Consider the following 26413-nt stretch of genomic DNA (forward strand, 5'->3'; position numbering starts at 1 on the left):
AGAAACTTCTCAGTGCATGTTTTAGTCGCCATCTGACGCTGTCTGTGGAAAAAAATTGCGGCTTTGAGGGATGTAAACAGCCTAACCAGCGGAACTTGCATCCACTCCCATTCATTGCTGCCGTGGCGATGCGGGGACAGACGCAGCTACCGCAAAACAGGAGACGTTAAACTGAAAATCTTCACATTCCTTCTTTTAGACTTAAAATGATAAGAACATACACCCTCAAGTTGAATTTGCCTGGAATTGTCCTTTAAAGAAGGATAAGCAAAACACATGTACATACACAGTGTAACACAATTCTTACCCAGGTAAGTAGGAACATAAAAAAAAAAAAAAATTGCAGCTATGTTTGAAAGTTCAAGTCACCTCTTTTTTCAGTCACTCCCAGTATGAAATGTTCAGTCCACTGAGGAAGTGAAGAGGATCTATCCTACCGCATGGTTGAATGTGTTGGATATGTGTATGTGTGTGTGTGTGTAATGAAGTGATGAAAGGATCCAGGTTTTTGATTCTTTGCGGGCACCATATCTCTTGTTGTCCTCCAGGCTGTGGTTCGCCATCAAACGTCTCGATCCAGGCTCCAACATCCGGGTAGGTCCAAGGTTCAAAGGATCCAACAGGAAAACCTGACCTATGATGAGTAATGTCAGAACATTCTCTTAATTCTCTCAACTCTCAATCATGAAATACAATATATAAATCATGTTAAATCCACTCAATTCACAGATAATATTTCTATCTGAATAAACATTGTAATATGACACCACACCCAATAATATCATAGCAACATTCTCAAAATATCAGAGATTAAGTTATTAAAATAACTTTTCCACATCAATAATATAAAAATAACGTCTTCACATAGTAATAAGCATGCAAATATAACATTAATACCAGTAAGAAGACGTACAGTGTGCACCTTCTGCCATGTCTTAGCATAAAGAGTTTGTTTAGAGCTGCGCACATCCTCCTGTCAAGTTTGTTTATATAGATCACAACCTTGGCGTGGAAAGTCACGTACGCAACGGTTATAAATGAGACCCGAGTTTCTTCTCTGCCCTTATACAGGAACTGCCTGGTTGTTCAGGAAATGCTTGTTTGTGTCTGAGCTAAGACGGTAGAGGGGAAGACGTTGCTCTCACTCGTCCATTACAGCACTGGGCGTGACTGAAGCAACATCGTGTCTGTGTCTCTCTCTTTTTTCATCATCTATTCCCCTTTACAGGTAAAAAAAAAAAAAAAAAGAACATAATCGGTTTTGTGACGTGTTTCTATGTTTTCTGTGTCTTAAGAGATAAGTAGGAAGTAAAATACTGGAGTTTGCAGTAACTTTGAGAGCTAATAAGTTTTGTTTTACTTGAATGTTACACCCACCGTAGCTTTTTTGCTAGCTGCGTTGTGTGGCGCGGACGCCATTGTTTCAGAGGTGTAGTTGTGCCGTTTGTGTGCAATGTTTGACATTTAATGAGTATATTTGATGATAATCGTGTAGCACTGTTATTGTTTTTATTTGCATGGGTAAAGGGTGATGTTAATAGCTTCCATTTTGCAGGATACTAGTTTGGTTATGACTACTATACATGACAGATGTGATATACTTTCAGTTATATTTGAACGGAAGCAGATGTAAAACATGGGTTTATATTTTACCATACAGTTTGCTGTTCATTAAAGTACAGTTTGTCAATTCTGATTTAAACCATTGTAAAGATATCTTATGTTTCCAGTACAATGCTTTATTTTTCTAACTGAGCAATCCTTTGAGATAGCAAAGCGGTTCAACTACTCCTGTGATCGGGAGACTCAACTATGTAGGCTACGCCCTTGACGACTTGAATCAAAACAACAACTGTGCGCTTTGAAACCGCAGAATCGTTGTGAAAGAGAGAAGCAGTGAGGAGGATGACGGTGCTTCAGAGGCTTAAAGTTTTGACTCATCTGAAATGAAAAATTATTTAAAAAAAACTAGAGTTCAGACTTCAGCCTGCTCAGACAGCAGGGCCACAGCTCCTGCTCTTTTTACTACTTTATTGCAAGGCATCAACCTTCACATACATAACCAGTCATTTCATTTTCTCTGCAATATTGTTTTTTTTCTTTTTTTTTTCTTGATTTATACTTTTTTTCCCCCAACATCCTCATTCATGTCTATACATGAAACAAATCAACATCCACACACACTAGTGTGTCCACTAGGGGCAGAAAAAGCTCTCTGTTAATGTGCTCATCGAGTGGACTTTTTTTTTTTATTATTATTATTTTTTTTACTTCTCAAACAGCACCACAAGTGACAACACATGTGAGCCATATTATATAGGCTAAATATTGTAAATGTTGTGTGTTTTTTGTCTGTTATATTTTGTTTGGGGAAACAAATTAGCTAATTTCTCATTTAGGGCTACACACATCTCATGAAATTTGAAATGTAATGTGAAGTCAATATTCAGCTTCTTTTATTTCACATTTGAGACATTTGGTGAAAATAGAATGACAGATAACATTTATGCTCAAAAAGCAATTTCACAAAATTTCATTTGAACTTGTTTTCTACACTTATCTATTATTCATACAGTATATTCCAAGCAAAAACTTTTATATACCCATTTCAAGCACCACAACAGGTTGTTTTCATGAGCGTAGAGAGACTTTACTCAATTGAATTTGACTGATTGTTGTGCAAGTTGTGTATCTAAGGGTCAGAGGGGACATACTGTACAGATACACTGATATGTAATCGTTTTGATCATTATTATTATATGGGTGGGGGGTGGGGGGGGCTTTCGGTCGGCTGACCATTGGAGTTACCGCCTCTCCTCCATATATGGAGAGCACACTCCCACTAAAATCCAACAGGGCACAGTTTGTATGCCCATAGTAGGATCACAAAACAACAAAACACAAAACAACATGTTTATACAGTCTATGGCTGCTATAAGCTCAGACTGCTGGGGGACACATCTGGTTACATGGAGCCCTCTTGCACATTGTTTTTTTTCTGTTTGTTGTTATGATGATGTTTGGGCTATACAAATAAAATCCCCTTGCCTTGCTTTTTCATCTTTTCAAACCAGCCCTGTTCAGAATGGCTGGTTGCCCCGCCCCACCCCTTCTACTGGTACTATGTAGGGGTGGTATTATGCAAATTCGAAAACTAAATGACATCATTGTCAGACAACTGAGGCAACAGCTCATAAAGCCAGGAACACACCGGGGAGAGTCGGACGGTGTCGGGTACACGTCTGTTTGGTGTGTTCATTTGCGTCAGGGACGCGCGGAAGCTGTCGGGTCTCGTCGGGCCTGATTGAACATACACAGTCGGGGAGCGTCGGATGTCGGAGAGTAGACTCGTCGGGTACTCTGATTGGCTGTGTGCTAGCTATGGCGGTGCCCTAGCGAATCAGTGTGGTGTGACGGAGGGGCGCAAGTGACCATAGTAAACAAACAGTGCGGTCTCTCCTTACTATTCCTCCTGCAATGTCTTTGGGCAATAACAAGCCCGAGAGCAGACAACACGACCATCAGCTCAGCAAGAGCGATCATTTTGCTGCCAAGCTTTGTTTTCCAAAACGTCTTCTCAAAACTAATAACAAACTAACGTTGTGTGCACTTTGTTTTTAACTCATTGAGTGCCAACCATGTAATTTTACGTTTTCCGTTCCCATGCTTTGAGTGCCAAAAACGGTGTGTCTGTGTTATTGTTGTTAAGAAGAGCGACAGACACAAACAGAGCACCTTTCATAAAAGACGCCCTATCTCCTTTTCTAGAAAAAAGTCTGAAAATTACAGATTTTCTCATATTTAGGGGCCGGAAGGCAAGACAAACACCCAAATATATGTTAAAGGGACAACGATGAGTTTCTATTTGGTTATAAAAAAGTCTCATATTAATGTGGATGAATCTACGTTACCACTTGTTAATGGGCCCATTTTCGATAAATATATCGTTTTGTCTCTATCGTTATTTTGTTATTATTAATGGTGGCGGAAATGCTGGGCGAGCCGACCAGCGTTTCTTTACTTTCGGTTTTGTGGCGAGTCATGACAATAACGCCGCCGAATCACCGTTTATGGTCGGAACTACGACGGTATGTGATCGTCTTTGAACCTCGGACTTTAATTCTTGATGAATGAAAACATGAGTCTGTCTTGCGCCGGTCAAAGAATTTCAACGTGCGCGCGGAGGCTCATAAATGTAGTGTGAAAACACTTCGCTTTTCCAAAACTCCTTGTTGTCCCTTTAAATAGCCTTTAAAAAGTGATATTTCCATAATATGCCCCCTTTAAATCACGGTGTAGGCCTATGTTCTCTGCTAAAACCAATCACACAGTGTGAAATACATTTTGAAAAATAACTTAAAACTTCACAACATTTTCGAGGTAGATGTGTATTTTTATCTGACAACTACAGTGATTTTTTATTTTTCTCTGTTCTGTTCAAGGTTCAGCATGGAAGCTTCACCTCAGTCATTTCCAACAATAATTAAAGAAGTGGTGCAAACTAAAGGGCCTGCCATAGCAGCTACAGTGATCCAGGAGTATTTACAAGAGCAAGATAATATTCCACTAAACATTGCCATCACAGGAGAGACTGGTGCTGGTAAATCCACCTTTGTTAATGCCCTCAGAGGTGTAGACAACAAAGATGAGAACGCTGCTCCTACTGGTGTTGTAGAAACCACCACTGTAGTTACATCATACCCCCATCCACATAATCCCAAAGTTACATTATGGGATCTCCCTGGCATCGGTGCCACCAAGTTTCCTACTGACGAGTACCTGCAGCATGTTGGATTTGAGAGGTTTGACTTCTTCATCATCGTCTCAGCTGATCGCTTCAGAGAAAATGATGTGAAACTGGCTCTGGAGATTCAGAAGATGGGGAAACAGTTCTACTTTGTTCGTTCAAAGATCGACCAGGACCTGACTAATGCAAAGAGAAGTCAGAGAGAGTTCAATGCTGAAAACACCCTGGAACAAATCAGGAACAACTGCATTCAGGGTAAGAACAATCATTTGTCACATGTTGTTGTGATGTTCAAAAAATACTATCTTAGATTTGTTTAGACTTCAGAGGCTTTAGTTCCATTCATCAGACCCTGATACATTGGAAAACAATTCCACATTACCATACATACCATTATACTGTAGGTCTAGTGGGATGTGACCTCGTGCTTCTTTAGATTAGGATCAGATTCTAACTGTTAGTCAGATCAAAGTCTGTTGATCAGAAGGAAAACTCATCAACATATTTTCATTGATTTTTTCATTCTCTGTGTGTCACAGGTCTTCAGGAACAAGGTCTTGGCTCTCCTCAGGTCTTCCTGGTGTCCAGCTTTGAGCTGCACCTGTATGATTTCCATCTGCTGCAGGAGACTCTGGAGAGAGAACTTCCTGCTCACAAGAGGAATGTTCTGCTGTGTGCTCTACCCAACGTCAGCAGAGACATCATCCAGAAGAAGAAAGAGATTTTACAGTCACAGATAAAATACATTGCCTCCTTATCTGCTCTGATAGGAGCTGTACCAGTCCCTGGTCTCTCTGTTGCTGCTGATCTAGGCCTTCTGGTTGTAAACATCAAAAAGTACCAAGTTACTTTTGGTCTTGATATGAAGTCTCTGAAGAATCTTGCTCAAACAACAGGTGTGCCGTTGGCTGATCTTAGAGCAGTGATGACATCACCCCTGTCTGCAGTAGAGATTCAAGGTAATGACATTATGCAACTGTTATCAGTGCAGGCGGGGGTAGTAGATAGCTTGGTATTGGTTACCAGAAATATAGCACAGGTATCAATTACTGCTGCATTAACAGCAGCAGAGGAAGGAGCTAGATTCATTCCAATAATTGGAATCCCAGTAGCAATGGGCCTGTCTTTTACCTCCACCTACAGATTGCTCAGTTGGTCTCTCAACATGCTTTCTGATGATGCACAGAAGGTATTTGAAAAGACCCTGCGCTTAAACCCTTCAGTTTGATGAATGATGGGAAATGTATATAAAGGGGAACTATGCAAGTCTGGTTTCAACTGCATGTGGGTGAGAAAGCAATTCATGAAGCAGTGCCAGTGAACAGCGTTGTACAATTACTCTGAAGCTGTTTAATTACGGGAAAAATCCTGGATAGTTTTTCTTTAAAACTGTTGGTCAACAAACAAGGACTTTCTGGGTGATTTGTTTCTAAGTGCAATTATTTTTATTAGTGTCTATAAATCCAGTTCCACGCTTATTGTCTGAAAAATCTATTTTCATCTGGTTGAAATGCTTTGGAATTCCCAAATTCTATTTTATACTGATCTATCAGTGAGCAGTGACTAACTGAAATATGTAAATATATAGTACAAAAAGCAGGCAAACTAAGCCTGTGACTATATAAATACTGAAGAAAGCTGGACAGCCATGAGTCAGTAAGTGATAATACCTGTGTATGAAACGTGACAGATGTCAGTCACACATCATTAATATGAAATCATTAAAAAATGTAGATAAACAGGTCTGTTATGTTCCATATCAAGTCCATAACAAGGAATAGTAGGTATATTATGATGCCATGTAAAGCCCTTTGAGACAAACTGTTTGTTAAACGGGCTATACAAATAAAATTGCCTTGCCTTGCCTATTATACTAATAGATCATGTGACATCCTGTTCAGACTCTGGAGTTATTTTCAGTTTAATTTTTGTAAAGACCTATTCCATGTACCTGGTATATTTAAAAATAAGCCCCTTGTGGCTTTTTGCCTCTCCCTGCACTGTCCTATTGTTACCTATCATGTTTTATGTTGTATTCTTTTAACTTTGTGCAAAAATAAAAATTCAAAATTCAATTCAATATTTCCTGGGGAGCCGGATGTAAAACTTTGGTTACAGTTTAATCAAATCTGTCAAATAAAACCGACTGTAATGATCAGGGATGTACCTCTGCTCTTTTTTTCTCTAACCTCAGTGTTGACCTATATCCTTCAGCCTCTGTGTACATGTAGTCTAACCTCTGTCCTACATCTGCCAGCTTGTCTTCACAGTAGCTGTTAGTCCAGTTTAGTCATTCCTGTTTCCCATTTGTATTTAGTGTGTGACCTTAGGTTCCTGATTTTTGATACTTTCCTTCACTCTTGTGTTGTTTGCATGTGTTATATTGTGTAATTTCAAAGTTTTTACCATGGTGAATGACTAATAAAATGTATACCACACCCTGTACACCAGTGGTTCCCAACCTGGGGGGCCCGACCCCCCAAGGGGAGTGCCACAGATCCGGGGGGGTCGCGAAGCCCTCTTGATTTTAAGGGGTTTAATAATTTTAATGTAATTAAAATGTTAAATAAATGAGTAGGCTAAGCATTTAATTAATATATGTGACAAAATCAACTAAATTCAATGGCAAACATTTTTTCGTGTATTTAAATAGATAAACAAATAAGTTATAGGCCTATATCAATAGATGACTGAATATCAACAGTTTTAAAACATTAAATACATAATATACAGCAGGACAATATCAGTCACAACAAATACTACTGATACTGTAATAGTATTTTTGGTTACAGAAGTTAATACATTTATAATTGATCAAAAAGCTAAGTTAGCAGCAAAAAAAAGAATAAAACCGCTGATCATCCTATAAAGTTATGCAGGGAATGTCATCATCAGTATGAGCTGAGTGATCGATTTAATAAAAAATACAAACACAATATTTCAGTTTTGCATTGGCTGATACATCAACTTGTTTAAAATACTGGCTAGCATGTATGTTGTTCAGCATGCTTCTTTACAAGTTACCAAAACCAGCATCTCACTCATCACCCCAAACACTTAAGTTATGTTACATGAATATAACCCCAGATCTGACTTCACTGTGAGGGGGTCACCAAAGTTTACAATGGTAAAAATATGGGTCCCTCAAGAAAAAGGTTGGGAACCACTGCTGTACACCATCACTCCACCACTACCAGTCTGTGCTGTAGTGATGGGATCGGCAGTTCTTTTGACTGTACTGAATCACTAGAATCAGTTCCTTAAAATGAGTCGTTCAAAAAATTCGTTCACCGAATCACCCCCCCCCCCTCCTCTCTGTAAGGGACAGTGAAAAAAAAAAATCTCCCGCGAATATCTGTACTGTACACTCTACGTCCCCTTTCCTTTTTTTTTTTATATTTTATATTTTTTTATATTTATTTTTAAATTACTACACAGTGAACGCGAGTCCTCTGTGCACAGTACATTCACTTAACATGACGCTACACAGCTCTGTGCATGCAGTACACCAGGCAGTGAGTGACACAGCGCCACATTCAGCACAGTACGTGAACCTGAATCACGTCTGCAGCAGCAGTTCTCTGGTGCAGGTTCGCGAATCACCAGTGAGTGAGTGAGTAACAGCTTCCCCAGCGGCAGTTCTCTGTGTGTGCAGTAGGTTCGCGAATCATGAGTGAGTGAGTGGCAGCGCAAACCTGAATCACGTCCTCAGCAGCAGTTCTCTGTGTGCGCAGTAGGTTCGCAGGTAATGAGTGAGTGAGTGGCAGCGCGGACGTGAATCACCCTGTCAGTACGTTCGCGAACGACACGGAGTGAACTGGAGCCCTCAGCCCCGACTGTCAGTGAACGACGCGCACAGAGTGAACTGGAGCTCAGTCCCCAGTACAGTGAACCACGCGCGCAGTGAGTGAACTGGAGCTCTCAGCCCCGACTGTCAGTGAACGCATCACTGAACACGCACCGTTCCCTCGCAACGAGAGTCTCCGCCACCAGATTCGCAGGTCATTCAGTGATTCACAGACCACAGCAGTTCCACTGTCGGCCTGCACGCTCGCTGCTGAGCTCAACTACTGAACTGAGAAAGGAACGAATCAGGTCAGGAAGTGATTCTAGTCAGTACGTTCACTTAAATAATTCGTTCCTTCGAACGAATCACTCGCGAACTACACAACACTATGCTGCTGTGGACACAAGACAGATCGGCTCCATGGATTCATGCTGTTGATGCCAAACTCTGACCCTATGAGAAAAATAGAAGTATGGAAATGTACTCAAAAGGGTACAAACCCTTGTCGCTCCAGGCGTACCTTTTTTAGAGACAAGTTTGTAACCATTGGTGCCGGTACATTTTTGTACCTTTTCAAAATGTACCAGTTTAAGTACAAGCATCTAAAGGGTTTTATACCCGTTAGATGCTAGGTGCACAATTGTACAGTACTTGTACATTATATACTTGTACTACTTGTAATTGTAACTGGTGTGTGTGTTTGCTCTGCGACCTGCCCTGAGCGAGGATCGTTCCCACGACCTCTCGCACCAGAGGCGACGATGCTAACCGCTTCGCCAAGACCTTCTCCTTACTGGTACCTCATGACAGTGGCACACCTGCGGACCTCCGTTACATATATTTTAAAAAAAAATTACTAGTTGAATGTTTAATTATTATCCCTATGATAAATCATATTAATAGTCACCTCATAGGTTACCAGACTCCTACTTAAGCTACTAATTTTTTCTAACACACTGTCTCTGATAATGTACCTTTAGGGGGTAAATACCTGTACCCTAGGAGTCATATATGTACCTTTTGCCATTCTGGAACATTTATGTGCCTTTTCTACCCCCAAAAGGTACACATAGGTACTGTAGAGTACAATAATTGGCCCTATAGGCTACAGTAGGACAGAACTGTACCTTTAAGTACAGAAATGTCCCCCTTCCGTACCCCTATTTTTCTCTGTATACAGACTCTCTTCTACATAGCTGTGCTCTCACAGCTCACCTGCCATAACATTTAATGAGTTGTTGTTCTGAGATGTTTTTCTGTTGCCTCTCAGTTGACTGTTTTTTCTCCAATGAACTCTCTCATCAAAAGGAGTTTCCATCCACAGAACTGCTGCATATTATTTATTATTTTGGCTGCATTCTAAGAGCACCAACAATCAAAGTCACTGAGGTCACATTTTAAACCCTATTTTGATATTTAATGTGATCATTAAGTTACTGGTCTGTATCCACATCGTCTCATACACTGCAGTACTGGCATGTGATTGGTTGTACACTGTAGAGTATAATGGCATGAATAAGAAGGTGAACAGATGAACCTGATGCGGTGCTGAGTGAATGTGTCAGTGTTTCTTGATGAGTGACTGCCCTCCACTGGACACAGTGAGGAATTACATAGTTCCAGATCAGATCACAGATATTAACTGTTAACATCATTATTCTCATCACTATTGTTATGAATGTTAGTTTCTAAGCATTTTGGTAATTTGCATCATTCACTAACCTGCATGATAATACAAGGTGAGGTAGTGGAGCTGTATTCTTCAGTGGTCACATGACCAACATTGTTGACGCCTCTGTTTGTATGTGGACTGAACAAAATGTTAGAAACACTGGAATGATATTCTTTCTGATGTGATGCTGGTCTGGAGGAAGAGAGTAACAGATTTAACTCTTCATTCTGGAGTTTCTCATCAGACTGCACTGCTGCCATCTGGCTGTAGAGACAGGAACTGAGAGGAGGGAAGTTTTGGTTCTTTCTGCCTGGACATTTAATTATTCAACACTGTCTTTACATAGAGCCTGATTTGTGTTGTAACTTGAGTGTGGACAGGCTGTGAAAACAAATTCCCTGTAGGAAAATGATGATTTATTAACTAGAATGAATGAATGAATTTAATTTATATTTATTTAAGTGTCATGCACCAATTAAGGCGCCCAGCCTATAAGGGCTTACAAGACACATTTCATTTAGACAACAAGCTAAATCATCAGAGCACAGACAAAACTAAACTAAAACTAAAAACACATGGAATTCACATCAATAATTCACTTTTTCTATTTGACCAGGCACTTTAAAAAATAAAATAAAAGTAGCTATGGTAAAGACTTCTTTTCCGAAGAACCATTCCAACTTTACCTCATCATCAACCCAAAACAACTCAGGCTTCACATTGTGCATTTTCTGAAACAAAAACTGCCTTTTCTGGCTTCGTCATATAACGGACAATAAAACACAAAATGCAGTTAATCCTCGATTACATTTAGATTACATAATGTGCATAGTCTTCCCTCCTCAGGTGCTGAGTTAAACCGACCTACTTCTACTGCCAGAGGGAGAATCCAGCCCTCAACTGGGCACATAAAGATCTCTTGGATCTATCCAATGGCAAAGTCACATAGGGTTCTGAACAATATACATTTTTCAATTGGCAATAGGTTCTGAGCTTTGGTTTAAGCCAGACCATTTTTCTTTATACTCAAGAAAATTAACATTACAACGCAAACCATTAGTGAAAATATGCTGTTGATCAGCCTCGCTGAAAATAGCTTTTATGTCACGGTGCCAAGGATAGTTATGTGTTTTATCCCAGTTAAAGACTTTTTTGGCTATTCTATCCTCTGGCATAGAAGACAAGCGATTCCAAAGCCTAAGCAACTATAATTATTATATTTGTTCATGATATGATTAACAGATATTATGAAAATTGTTGCAGATCAATTTGTGTTGATGGAGTTTCAACAATAGTGTTGTGTATGAGACATGCTACCTCTGCTTATCGGTGTATGTATGTAGGACTGTCTCTTCCTGTACATGTTCACATCATTAGTTTTCTGTGTCAGTTCATCACTGTCTCATTATAGTGACCGAATGTTGGAGAAAAGAATAAAGAGTCACTTGTAAGGGACAAAAGTTTATTGTAACCCTACAAAAGACACAGGGTGAGAAAAAATACAAAACAAAAATAAAATTATAGAAATGAAAAAAAAATCTCATTCTTATACAAGTCTCAAACTATCCATCATACACGGACCACAGTTGAATTATTCATATTCATATTTTTAATATAACATTTTGTCGTAATGCTGTGTGTACATACAAAATATAGCAAACTAAATAAGGCAAATAAATAGAGGTACAATATACAGGAAAATGGAACATTCCTCAATGTTTTTATCTTTTTTTAATCTTATCTCAAACATCAAGAATGGTGTACAAAATGCTTCTTTTTTTTTCCAACTGTACATCTTTCTGTGGAGGATACTTTTTTCCGACCATAAAAATACTGACTCCTCACAATTATACAACCTCTAAAACTGGGTGCAACTTCTCTCAGGCAGTACAAATGGTGTAACAGGTGTGTTCCATATTTGCAAGCAGTTTTCTATGAAAGATTAAAGTCAACACATCACACTTTGTGCACCCTTCTTTAGGCATGCAGGTCGACGCCAAGTGTCCGATTTGACAGAAATGTGCCCACCCCCCCACCCCCATCCCACTCCCATCCCACCCCCACCCCATTTTATTTACACTCCAAAGTAGGAAAACTCAACAAGGAGTGTCACCTCTTTGAGTGCATGTCCACACAACCTCCATCTCTGCCATCCAACAAACAGTTGATGTGTTTCCAGCGGCCCAGCCGGAGTCCCCTGCCTCACTCTGCCTTTTCTTGTCTTTCCTCTTCACACTGTTTTTTCTATTTTTTTTCTCTTTTGCACCACTCATTCGTCGCACCCTTATCATTTCAGAGGCATCTACGTCCTCAACACGGTGCTGCAAATGGAAATGTCCCATAATAAAAGTGCATTGAACAAGCTACTAATTTCATTCCTCTTATTTCCATCTTTACACTCCAAAGTCAGCCAGTCAATGGCCAAATAAAGATCCAAACATGTAACAACACAAACTTGTAATAATACTGACAATGTTGCAATACCCCTCAGTAAATAGTCTGCACTACAATACGGGTTAAAGCTCTGGATTAAGAGTTTAAAGGGTCTGGCAAAGTCTGATATACCAACTCTGATTAACTTGAAAGACAAAGGAGCAGAGGTTAGAAAGTAGAACAGCTCAAATATACATGAGATGCTGCTTCAAGAAGAAGAAACCATACAACATCTCCCCTGTCAGGACTTTAGGGGCTTTTCTGAATTTGTAAAGTGTCCAAAAGTTTGAATCCATTTGGTTTAGCATTAATCTCTAAGGAGAGGGACATGTGGACTCAAAGATCCTCTCTCTGTCGTCTCACATCACCTTTTCAACCTCACAACAGCTTCTCTCTGTTTGAGTAAAAACTGGAAGAATTAACTCTTGATGGGCTGAACTGTGACTCTGAAGTAACTGATCCTGGTCCATGTACCAGGTCTACGCTCTCTGATGACTAGCCAGCCGTATTACAGCTTATTTAGGAGACATGTTGGTGAGTTGTTAAAAACTGCTTGTATCACTGTGATGTGGAGTATTAACTATGGGAAGCCACAAGATGGCATCAGTTAGTCTATTCCCACTGTAAGCCTCAGTTCATGCTCTACATGGTTTAGACACTGATGCACAATAACATGAAAACAGGGTCAGAGGCACTGAAAGGTGAAAATGACAATGTGTTATGTGTTACATGGTGTTGAATAGAGTGAATCAGGTGCTATTGGATCTTTTATTTTGAGATGGTGGTGAATGAGGGAAAGTATCTCTATGATTGTTAAAAGTCTTTTAGAAAATAAATCTTAGATTTTTGTCCTTCAAAAAAGAAGGAAAAAAACTGAACCGGGGTCTGTTAAATGTAATTGAATGTACGCTTAATGTAATACAGCTGCATTGTGAAAGGAGGAGTGAAGAACAAGCCTCAGTAGTGACCCATGTTTAGATGTGTCTCTGTGTGTAGATTGTTAGAACACAGGCATGAATGGGCTCATAGAGGAGATTAGACACAAGTCAACATTGGTTCTCCTGCTGCTCTCCTGTACAACCCTATGGATTTGCTACTGTAATATACATGTGGATGAAACAGATTAGATGTGAGCTATCTAAAAACAAGAAGAATTATAATTTGTTTCCTCTGATGCCTCAAGATGGATTGTGAACTGTGAACCCTTCATCATACCTGTCTTACCTAAACATCAAGAGCAGCAAAGACTGGACTCACAGCTGAGTGCTCACCCCAGGATTAGAGGCCTGTCTGTGGGGCACCTCCACCCCCTCTCCATGTAGCAAGCTAATGTGTCCATCTTCAAGACGGAGATGTTTTACTGAGGTAAGGAAGTACATTCCAGCCCTTTCATGCCTCCTGCTTAAGTCTTAGAAATGCACATGAAAATCTGAGTCTGAATTCTCAGACGTGAGGCTGACTCTTCCTGCTCAGAGTTGCTGTGATGAACAGATCAGATGTAAACAAACTTCAGAGAGAAGCTGTGGAAGGATTGTTCTCCATGATGTTTATTGAGGCTCTTTCCTGTCTGAGTCCTGACAATCAACCTGAAACATCCTCATCTAACTTCTCATTTCTACATGCATCGAATTCTTTGTTGTTTCTTGACCTTGCACTAACAGACTCATCGGTCTGATGATACGATGCCCACTGAAATAAAAACACAGGAAGTGTACTGTGAGTCTTGGTATCGCAGCACTAGTTCAGCTTGAATCCTCAAGGCTCTGGCCAGAGATCACATGTTTTAGCACCAGTGAAACAGATCCCAAACCTGCTGTGGGACAGAGTCTTTAAAAGGCGCGAGGGGAGGTGCTGTGCAGCATCCTTTTAGACTCTGTTGAGAGTCTGTGGCCTGCATTTTATTGCTGACACAGGAACAGAGTGCACAGTGTACACACATTCAGATGAGCTAGTAAACTAATTGGACTTTGTGCCTTAAAGATTATATCAATTTATGGCATTCCTTCATTATCTTCCTCAGAGATACAGGTCATTACGAGGAGGACGCGGTGGGTCGGCTGTGAGTGTAAAGTTAGTCAGAAAAAGCTACAGTGCAAACAAGACGTAAAGGGTTGAAAAGGACAAGCAATTATCTTTTTTCTTTCTTTTTTTTTTTTTTTACATAAAGCGCAAAATGTATAGAAATTCACTTCAACAGCAATGTGAACTTGCAACACCAACAAATAATGCATTGCGTGTAGTGTACAAAACCCCAAAATGCCATGAAAACATAAAAAACCTCTACATCTTTGCAATTAGCTTGTCTGCATCTAAATATAAATATATATCAAGGCCTAATTGCAGTATGTTTTGTATTAATACATTTACATTTTGCTTCCTCTTTGCTTTGGCACCGGTTCATGCCAGAACATTGTTGAAAACCACTGAATAGCGTAGGTGAGGCTCGGCCCTCGTGGCACAGTTCATGGTTTGTTGGGCTGGATCAGGCTGAGCTGCTGCAGCTCGGGGTCTATGTACATGTTGCCTGGGAATGCTGTGTGCTGAGGAGGCCATTGGGATGGATCCTCTGTTTTGAAGGGACAACCCACCACCACCACCCTACCTTTTCCCCCATCGTGTATCCGCTCATTCAGAAGCCTGCAAAGCATTCTGGGATTTAGTGACTCTTATGTCCTTCGTCGTGGTACAGGAAGTTCATGAACATCCTTCTATTTTTTCCTTTCTAGGGGACACTCGAAGCACCCATGACTGTAGAGCTTATGGCTTAGCTCCCCCCTTTCCACCTTTCTTCTCGCTTTTCCTTTTCCGCCTGAAGTACCTTCATTTTCCTTTTTTCCCCCAAAGCTTTCTCTTGGTCTCACGTCTATGTACAGTTTGACTGACTGATCCCACTCTCCTGTGTGTCTTAGACCCAGGTAGCAAAAGGTCTGAGCTGCTCCAGCACCAGACGGCTTTAGTGAGGAACGCTGATGGGCTTGGTAAGGGTGAGGAAAAAAAGGAGGGGCAGTGAGAAATGGGAGTGAAAGACTGCCAGAAGCTTGAGCACAGTGTTAAAGGATATGGTCAAAAGACATGGGATAATGTGTCACAGTGGTCTGTCCATCCATCCGTCCATCCATCAGTCTCAGTTGTCCTTCATCCAGCTCAGATCACACAACTTTCCAGGACTAACAGGTTGGAAATAGCTTTACAAGAGACCAATCAGAGGAGAGGGTTGCATCCTTCAAAAAAAATGTCATGGCTGTCCATACATGTAACCACACGTCCAGTCCAGCCATTATTCACATCCTCTCCAATGTCAGTGGTCGCTGTTGAAGGACCCGGACTAAAAGGTGCTAAGAGATGTACACCACGGCAGAATTTCGGTGTCTAGTGATTTTTTTTTTCCTCCTCCGTCTTCCCAGCTCCTAGTAGTTGACCTTGGTGACGGCTCGTTCCCGGCCACCGCCCTCCACCAGCTGGTTCACCGAGCGCTTGCGGTTACGCTTCAACTTGTTCAGGTCCTTGTCGAAGACCTCTCCCGAACGCAGCGCCGAGACCAGGTCATCGAACTCGCCGCCGACCTCGTCTGAGGCGCCGCTCTTTTTGGCCCGCCGTTCCCGCTCCCTCTGCTCCTTGAGCTGGAAAGAGCACAACACATCAGTCAACATCAACATATGGCATATGTTGGCGAAATTGTGGGGAGCACCATGCGAACCACTCACACATTTTCTATTTTTGTCCATCACTAAAATCTTTTTGGAAAAAAATTATAGAATCTTTCTTTTCAATTTTCCAATTTAAAAAAACATTGGAACCGAAATGCATTGTTTTAGGAATAACACCAGCTGAACTTACAACAGAAAAAGACAAATATTTATATAGAATACTCAGAATAGCAGCTTTGAAGCAAATAACAAGAAACTGGCAAAAATCCATCTCACATTCTTTTAATAATTTGAAATTAACTGTAAACAATATTCTGGAAATGGAAAAAATTACATATAGAGTCAGAAATCAAGAGCCAGAATGTCTGAAGAGATGGAATAAGTGGTTTGATTATATAAATAAATAAAACGGATGATTTCAGCCCTGAAGAAATGTTTATTAGATCTCTGAAGAGAACAAATTTGTGTATATTGTATTTTTGTTTCTATTTTATGCCTTTTTTTTTCTCCAACTGTCTTTGTCCCACCTTCCCCCCCCCCCCCCCCCCTTTATTATTAATATTCCCCTTACTATTATTATTAATATTATTATCTTATTTTTATTTTTTATTCTTATTTTACTTTTTATTTTATTTTATTTTATTTATTTATTTTTCCTTCTTCCTTTGATGTTTCTCACTAAAAAATGTCATAAATGTTGCAGGAATGTTCCAGTGACTTATGTGCTGGAATATGAACTTGAATTCTGCAATAAAGTATAAAAAAAAAAACATATGGCACAGAAAATGGACCAGTGACCGTCAAGATGTAATTATTTTCTCACAACAAGATACAACAAAGTGAGTGCGTTTAGGATGTGACTTGTGCCTCACCATGGCCTCCATCCGTGCCCTCCTCTCCTCCTCGTCCTTGCGTCGCTGCATGTTCTCCAGGTCTTGTCGTGCTTCACTGAATGACTGTAAGAAGGTGTCGAAGATCCCGAAGAACTCATCAGGCTGCATCCTCCCTTCGTCCTCCCCAAAGTGCTTCAGAGATTTGGCAAACTAGATGAAAAAAAAACATGTATTTTATTTTTGTATTTTAATAGGAAGTGACAGGAAAGCTGCCCACTACACACCTGCAGGTGGATGAGTAAACCTTACAGAGCGTGCCAGAGCTGACGTTAAAACCCGGAGGTTGAGCTTTTTGCATTGTGTTTTGGATGATGTCAGAAAATCAGCTCTGTCTGACACAAGTTTATGATAGTTCTTCTTCACATATGAACACCTTTTATACTGTATTTGAAGCTTAAATGCGATGGCCAGAAATAAAAAGCTAACGTCAGGCTTTAACAGACTACTACACGGTCGCATGACTTTTAATGTTACCACCACTAAGCTTTCCACTGATTCCGGCCACTTCAAAAAAAAAAAAATTGTATAATGGGGAAATGGGACAGTTTTTACATGTTGAAGACCCATAAATAACATAAAATAACATCCATAAGGACCCTCCTGTTCGGAGGTGATGACATTTAATGTCCCCAACAGAGTTTGTATTCGTATTGAGCAACTTGTTAGCAACCGCCTTTTTTATATGTAAAAGCTCCAGAGTAGAGTAGAGTATTTACTGATGTGTTTTATGTCGTAGAACAAAACCTGAAACTTGCTTAAGCTTTTGTTAAAGGAACAACAAGTAGTCTGTATTTGGTTATAAAAGAGTCTCATATTAATGTGGATCAATCTACGTTACCCACTTGTTAATGGGTCCATTTTCGATAAATATCTGTCTTTATTGTTATTTTGTTATTATTATTTAGCGGTCGGCTCGCCCAACATTTCCTACTTTCGGTTTCCTGGACGTTGATGCTAGTTGGCATCGTTTATAGTCGGAACTACGACGGTATCTGATCGTCTTCAAACCTCCAACTTTCATTCTTGATGAATGAAAACATTCTTGGCAAATGTTTTCACTTTCGTCCAAGAATTTCACCTTGCGCTCGGAGGCTCGTGGGAAATGTAGTTTGAAAACACATTGCTCTCCGAAACTCCTCATTGTCCCTTTTTACCAAAATCCCATTCAAAAAACGCATAGACTTAGACGAGAGAACTGGAAGTGCTAAAAGCGCTAACAGAGTCTCAGTCTAACACAGATGTCTCAGAATCCCACACATGAGCCTGCATATGCATGCCTCTGCTCAGACTCATACTGTATGCATGCTTGATGTTCTCAAAAACTGTAGAGACACACACACATACACACTCAGTGGGAGAATGACCACATGATTTGACCAGCGTATGTCCTCCCTGTTCTGTCCAAGCTGTTCAGTGTTCTGAGCCAGGACGAGGGCTGCAGCCAAACCTCCTCTACATTCCCCCACACACACAGCTCTGTGCTGCAGTGTAGAGCAGGACACACAGATAGGCCCAGCTTAAACCCTTAAACACAGTGCAACACTTTAAATACAGTCCTGCTGCCACATACAGATCCAAGTTTAAGACCTTACTGCCTATAAGAGATCTCATATCACTGAGAGAAGGATATCCATGTCTCTGTATGATGTCTAAGTTCTATATCAATACTGTGAAAGAATCAAAGCCTCAGTTCACAAAGCATTAAAGCGTTCAAAAGTCTTAAAACAGGTCTTCAGGATTTCTGTAACTTTGTGATGTCACAACAAAGCCATCTTCACCATCAGGCATGCCCCAAGCCCCGCCCACCTGGACCCTGGATTTTATATTCTAATATTTATTTTTATATTCTATATCTATCTGTGCCTTTTTAATGTATGATCGGTGCTGTGCTGCTTGCTGGAACCTCAATTTCCCTGAGGGTAACCTCCCAAGGGATTAATAAAGTACTATCTATCTATCTATCTATCTATCTATCTATCTATCTATCTATCTATCTATCTATCTATCTATCTATCTATCTATCTATCTATCTATCTATCTATCTATCTATCATCCAACCTCATAGGATTTGGTTTCTTCTGAGTGTTTACCTGATATCTGCTCTATTTTGGTCAATCAGAGGAGAGGATCTGAGCCTCCTCTCTTCTCATTGGCTCACAGACCTGTTGTAACCAGAGCTTTAGTGTAAAGCCTCAGAGTGGAGATGTAAAATGACATCGAGATGGTTTTTGGTTCACAAAACCAAAACTATATCTTCTTATGGATCAACACGGGGAAAGTGAAAAACTGTGGACCTTTAAAGCCTAAGGCGACTGTCATTCAATACACGTGGCATAAATGTGTCAACTGCATCAGTCGTGACATAACACAGCTTCACTTAGTATTTTTACATGCAGCTGTTCAGTCTTGACTTTACTCTGGCTCCTTTTTTCCAACATTGACATATCAAATATGTAGTAAACATAACAATATCAGAGTGTTAAATAGTGAAACACAATCAAAGCCTCGACTTGAACATTATTTCATGGTGGAAGTTTGGTGAAAGTATAAGTATTATCTGTAAAATGTACAGTCTCTGTTCTTCTCTTATGTGGGAATTAAGTGGTAGAAAACATATCATTCTGCTTTATATGAGGATAGTGCACTGTTTGTGGTTCCAGAGTTGTGATATAAAGGAGCTGGCACTCATTCTGAGGATTCAAAACCATCCTGTTATTATGGTCTGGTCACCATGGCAACTCCCACCATCATCCCTCTTTCTCCTGTAATTATGTGTCTGGTCAAATCTGTTTCCTCTCGTCCCCCCCAGGTCTGTGCTAAACGAGTTAAAAACACACAAACACACAAATGGAGAATATGAAGTCACACACATTCAGCTCATCTCACACTGACAAACACAAACACCGCTGCCCCCTGTGAAAGGCTAATTATCTTTTTGTGTTCATGATGGGGTTTTGAATTTTCCCCGACTAAGAACAAAATATCTCAGATTTGTTCATCACGAACATTAAAGTGAATTATTCAAAGGTTATTTAAAGGTCCAGTGTGTAATAATTGGCAAGGTTTGAGCAAAATCTGAATATACTCCCCATTAATATATTTGTATAAATGTATAATCACGTAGCCTTATAATTCTTCTTTTATATCTACATATAACAAGGGTCTTGCTTTAAGAGAGTGTCGCCATCTTGCGCCGCCATGTTTGTACGGCAGCCTGAAGGGAAAATCCAGCCAACCAGAGAGCAGGTTTCAAGGGTTCCGCGTTCATAAATAAACCAAAGAAAGAAGAAGGCGGAGAAAACAGCCGACATATGTATGGTAAAATGGTTTAGATCTTCACCTCATTGCTCCATGCTCCTGAAATACTCCCAGTCGTGGTAAACAAGTTTTTTAGTCCTCGGAGGCCACCGTCACTTTGCCGATGGGAGGGGTGAGTACGAGTGAGTGTGTGAGTGCTGCAAACTAGAATCTGAACACTGTCACGGTTTTCTCCCCATTTTACACACTGGACCTTTAAAAGCACAGATTTTTTACAAGTAGCTTCAGTTGAACACATCGAGGATTTGGACCTTTTCCTCATGCGAAATCTTGCAAATAAACTTAAAAGATAATTTCCGTTTTTACAACCTGGACCTTATTTCTAACATAAAATACGAACATTACTCACCCAGATAACTGAAATGTCATTTGGAGTCGTTTTGACGAAATTAGCCCCAGTGGAGTGGCGCGTATATCCGTATAATGCGAGAACACGGGGCACGCAATGCAGCCTCTATATAACACATTTTCTGCGGCGAAACTCGTTCATTTCACCAATATTTTTGTTATGATACACTAGTGCTATTCCCCTCCGAGCCCGTGGTGGCATGTTATCAACATCCGTGGTCTGTAGGTTGACCTACTGACCTCTGATCTGGATGATGTCATCTCCGACCGCTGCCCGGCGCGGCCAACTTACTACCGCTAATGCTATGGTTCGTTTCTGCGTGTTTCTGACTTATCAGAACAGAATGAGCAGCTGGATGAAGTTCAGCTTCCACAGGCTTCCTCTCCTCAACCTGGACTCACTAAAGTTCCGGCTAGTTGAGATAAAAATGGACCCGAATGCCGAAGCGGAATGATTATTATCAGAATGAGCCGGGCAGCGGTCGGAGATGACATCATCCAGGTCAGAGGTCAGTAGGTCAACCTACAGACCCCGGATGTTGATAACATGCCACCACGGGCTCGGAGGGGAATAGCACTAGTGTATCATAACAAAATATTGGTGAAATGAACGAGTTTTGCGGCGGATAATGTGTTATTTAGAGGCTGCATTGCGCTGCCCCGTGTTCTCGCATTATACGGATATACGCGCCACTCCACTGGGGCTAATTTCGTCAAAACGACTCCAAATGACATAAAAGTTGTCTGGGTGAGTAAATTATTGTATTTTATGCTAGAAATAAGGTCCAGGTTGTGTAAAACGGAAATGATCCTTTAAGAGAAACCTAATTAACCCAATGTGTCTATTCACAGACTTTTCTGTCTAGGACACAGGACAGACAAGGGAATGACGGAGGTGTCCTGGGGTGGGGAGTGTGTCAGGGAGGAACTCATGCAGTCTGGGACCCATCTAAATGATTTATTACTAATTTGATTGTTTTTTCCTTAAAAGCTGGTGTATGTTGTTTGACCTGTGGTAAAGTCAGCTGACTGGCTGTGGTTTGCAAAGGCACACACCTGAGGAGAAGAAACCAAGGGGGGGCTGCCTGCAGAGCTACATAAGGCACAGCTCTGGGGAAGGCCACAAGAAAAACTCAATCGCATCCATAAACTATAAAGAAGTCTGGAATCAGAGGGCTGAGAAGCTGAGAAGAACCCGATGGTCTCTCTAGCCGAGCTTCAGAGAAACTTGATATAACAAAAAACAAACAAAGAAAATCTCCATCGGCCTCAGCTGCACAAACGTCACAGTGCAAACATGAAAAACATGGTGCAGCCATACATTACAGGTCGCTGCGACACACACACACACACACACACTGTCTGTGTGTAAGGTGGGAACAGTTTCAGACAAACAACAGCTCAGTGTGCTTTGAGCTCTAAAAAACAGTTGGCAGCGACGTGGACTCGACATAATACGAAGCAAATGGCCTGAAACATGTATGAATGATGAAAGTGCAAAGGCAGATTGATGATACACATCGGTGCTATTTTTAATCCCCCAGCCCATCTGCTAAAAGTGTTTTATTATCAAATTAGTGACTGGATCAAGATTTTTTTTTCTCATGCTGCATTTACCACTGGTGCTCATAATTCTCTCTTTTATCTTAATATTTCCCTTTCAGCAACGCATATGGGATCTTGAAGCACTCCCTGCTCCCAGTTCTGTTTCAATACTCAGCTATTTTGTTGTTGGACGGACACAATGTCTTATATTGTGTTGCTGTTGCTGTGAGGGGCGTGTGGATGTGTTCCTGAGTATAAACCCAACCAATCTCCTGGGATAAAGGAGAAATCCCTTCTCGCCTCTGGAAACCTCTGTCCCAATAACCCACATAACCATGGACAACTGTAATCCTTTGTAATGTATGTAGTAGTGTCTGCTGAGACACACACACACACACATTAGTTGCCATGGAGCTTTATGAGCCCCGGCGGACCGCCTGCTCTGTTCAGTCATCCTCCTGAAGAGCGAAACACACACCCACACTTCTATATTTGTATTCCACTGGAAACCTGACAGAGCGTCAAAGAGCCTTGACAAGCTCTGAGTTAATGCGTCAGACTCCCCATTTACCAACCACACACATACACACACACACACACACACACACACACACACACACACACACACACACACACACACACACACACACACACACACACACACACACACACACACACACACACACACACACACACACACACACACACAGTTGTGTTAAAAGTTGTGTGTTCAGAGTCTGGGCCGGTGAACACAGGTTCTTTTGTTTGACGCCGTCCTGCTCCAACACTTCTTTTCCTGTGACGTCCCAACTGGCCCGTTCTCCCTTCAGTCTCTTACCGACCTCCTCCGTCAATAAATAATGAAGTAAAGAGGCTCCACATGGAACCCAGTGGCCCTCGTCCTCTCTCTCTCTCACTATCTCTGGATAGCTTTGAGGATTCCAGCAGTTTGTACTAGAGATGCACCGATCCGATACCTGGATCGGATATCGGCTCCGTGACCCGCTCTGGCGAAATGAGTCGGAAGACGCAACGTTCTATTTTTAGATAATCAGCTGATAACGTAGCCTGACAAGCCAGACTATATCTTTAACATGTCTAGTCTGGCAACGACCGGTAGACCTCGGCTCACAGGGTTCTTACAGCTTAAGCCAAGTTAAATTTAAGACTTTTTAAGACTTTTTTAAAGCCACTTGAAATTAAATTTAAGAATACATTTATTCAAAATAAATGCATAAAAAGTCAGAAAAAAAAAAAAAAACACTGACTCGGGAGCTGGTGGCGGTGAGAAATTTAGCGTTGACGGCCGCCACTAACTTCTCTGTGTCGGAATGTTACCAATTATTTTGAGATTTGAGACTAATTACAACCATAAAATACCACTTACCATTGTGTTAACATTTTTAAGACCTTTGAAAAATTGATTTAAGACATTTTAATGCCAATTAAGGCCTTGTTTTTAGATTAATGAATACAATGCCTTTTAAGACTTTTTAAGGATCCGTAAGAACCAGGGTTCTTACGGATCCTTAAGGATGAAGGCTGTCTTTCAAACTGCCTCTGCACGCAATAGGGTAGCGCTACGACCAATCAGAGCAAAGAGCTGGATGACGTTAGCCTGACAAGCCAATTGAAATGTATGTCGTCATGGCGTTAAGCCCGCCCAACGACTCTCTAAAAAGATAAAGCGCTGTGATTGGTGAACACAATCGGTGTTTGAGACTCAAAAAGTTCCTATGGCTCGTTTCTAGACCCACCTACGGAGCAAATAGATTTTCTGCCGCTAGGGTGCAGCTAGATTTCTAGGCTACTGATAACGTGAAAAACCAATAAAAAATCCCCCAAAATGTTTTTTCACTAATTTCAAAGAAATGACATTCAAAAACAATCTGCCAAAATTTCATAGTCCAGATAATTGAGAAAGGACACCTAAATGACATTTAATATCATACACAGCAATACAGTTACAGCGATCTAGTGTTATTAATTTCTTTTTGCTGCTAATGTACACTTTGTTATTTGTTAAAAAGTACTATTAAGTAAATTTATATCTGTGTTAATTTGTTACCTTTTTTTTTTAACAAGGCTAAATGTTTATGTCAAGCCTGATGCCTTCACTCACATGGCAAGGTATACTGTTCATTGCTGCACCCCCATTTCATCTATCCATCCCTGACAGTTTTTTATTGCGCACTGTAGCACTTTATCACACTGTACTATATTTTGGTTTCGTTGTGTTCCCAATCCATTCTAGCACAACTCCATCAAGAAACCCTGTCCTGGTCTTGCATTGTTGCATCCTCATCCATCTTATCCATCCATAAATAGTCTTTTTTTGTTTTTCTTTTGTCATAGTAGCGTCATGTTAATTGTCTCTCTTTGTAATTTTTTGTCTGTTGGTTTCTGTTGGATACATGTGTGATTTTCCTGTTTTATGAATTCTGTTGTCATGTCCTTGTGTTTATTTTAATGGCTTTTAACACCTTGCCAGGAGGACTGCAGTCGGAAACTAGCCGTTGGCTAACACTGGCACTTTTACATTTTATTATGTCCATTAATGTGCATTGTCCTCCTTAAATAAAAAATAAATAAAAAAATGTATTCAACAGTAGCATCGGATCGGTATCGGGTATTGGCCGATACGCTCAGCCCAGGTATCAGAATCGGATTGGATCGGAAAAAACTGGATCGGTGCATCTCTAGTTTTACATGTGGCATCAGTATGTCAGTGTCTGCAGGATGCAGCGTGCACAGCCGAGCTCTGGGGGCCTGAAAATTAAATAACACGCTCAAAATAAATCTTTTCGAAAGCGTCTCACTGTGGGATTCCTGCGGTCCCACTGATGTCTTCACCTGACACACTTCCTCCCATACATCAGCGCATGAGCCAGCAGGAGTTCAAAAGGCCCTTTGTCCCCGTCGTGCAGAGCGTAGATCTAAAACACTAACTTTTAAAGAGACAAAAGTGTGTGTGTGTGTGTGGGGGGGTGAGGGTCATCTTTCAGTGCTCGGTTTCCATCTCCCCCCAGCGTTGCTGAAGTCATCATGCTGGACTAAGAGGAACGCTCAGAGCTCTCACAGCTTTTCCCTTCAGTAATCTGTCATCCTATTTCCTCCCCGGTCTCTGTCTGGCCGACATGAGGGAGGATGGAGTGAAGCCACCCACATGGTGGACTGGACACACACACGCACACTCACACAAAGTATGAACCTCTCTGCTATTCACAAACACAGTGCTCCAGCAGGTCACTACCTTGTCCTTGGCTTCGCTGAGCTGGTCCTCCAGTTCGGAGAAGCTGAATCCGGCCACAGTGATGAAGTCACCGATCACGGCCACAAACTTATCCCCACGTTCCCTCGTCCTGCTCTGCTGGTAGTGGAGCTCCTGGAGGGGGATGGGGACAAAGACAATCAACTTTCACATTCACTTTTGTTTTTTGTATGTAGATTATTAGTATCATTATTATAACCTTTATTTATTCTCAAAGATCATTGAGGAAAAGTCCTAATTTACAATGGTGAGAGAACAATAAATACAACAAGAATATTAGGAAAACAAATAAGAAAGATTAACACAGTCAAACAATCATGATCGGTACAAAATAAAACAATTACAATCCAGTGAAACCAGGTTTGAGACGAGGATTTTGTCTCAAACCTTTCTAACTTTAAGATTTTCTGCAGAGTGTTCCATGTGTAAGGTGCATTGTGAGAGAAGGACGTTTTACCAAGCTCAGCTCTGACATGATAAATGGAATATGAAGCAACAACCAGTTCTGTGAGCGGGTACCAACGTTTTGTGATTTCAGAGTTAACAGAGATGATAAATAAGGAGGCAATAACTGTGACAGGGCTTTGACTATGAATAAAAACAATGCTGTTGTCTCCTTACTGTCAGAGATGGCCAGCTGACATTTTGATAAAGAGTGCAGTGATGGGTATTATATGAATGATTGGTTAGGAATCGTAAGGCAGAGTGGTAAACAGCATCCGGCTGAATCAAAGTGGAACTAGCAGCTCTTC

The 26413-nt window shown here is 40.9% G+C and overlaps 2 protein-coding genes across 4 annotated transcripts in view; one reads left to right on the forward strand and one right to left on the reverse strand.

The window, feature by feature from the left end:
* Nucleotides 1-4449: 4449 nt before the first annotated feature.
* LOC311005281 (interferon-gamma-inducible GTPase 10-like) lies at nt 4450-5559 on the forward strand (the record flags this gene model as incomplete). The annotated part of the gene is made up of 3 exons (XM_083997638.1): nt 4450-5002; nt 5287-5435; nt 5518-5559. The coding sequence occupies 3 exons, from the start codon at nt 4450-4452 to the stop codon at nt 5557-5559; spliced, it is 744 nt and encodes a 247-aa protein (XP_083853764.1).
* Nucleotides 5560-15254: 9695 nt separating this feature from the next.
* daam2 (dishevelled associated activator of morphogenesis 2) overlaps nt 15255-26413 on the reverse strand; it is a 123746-nt gene continuing 112587 nt past the window's right edge. For all 3 annotated transcript variants that reach the window (XM_083998673.1, XM_083998674.1, XM_083998672.1), the window contains 3 exons: nt 25644-25775; nt 17159-17329; nt 15255-16259 (listed from right to left, as the gene is read on the reverse strand). In XM_083998673.1, coding sequence (XP_083854799.1) covers nt 16047-16259; nt 17159-17329; nt 25644-25775 — 516 coding nt within the window. In that variant the 3' untranslated portion in view covers nt 15255-16046. The remainder of the gene's footprint in view (nt 16260-17158; nt 17330-25643; nt 25776-26413) is intronic.

This window comes from Trachurus trachurus (genome assembly GCF_905171665.1).
Source record: "Trachurus trachurus genome assembly, chromosome: 22".
In the NCBI taxonomy this organism is placed as follows: domain Eukaryota; kingdom Metazoa; phylum Chordata; class Actinopteri; order Carangiformes; family Carangidae; genus Trachurus; species Trachurus trachurus.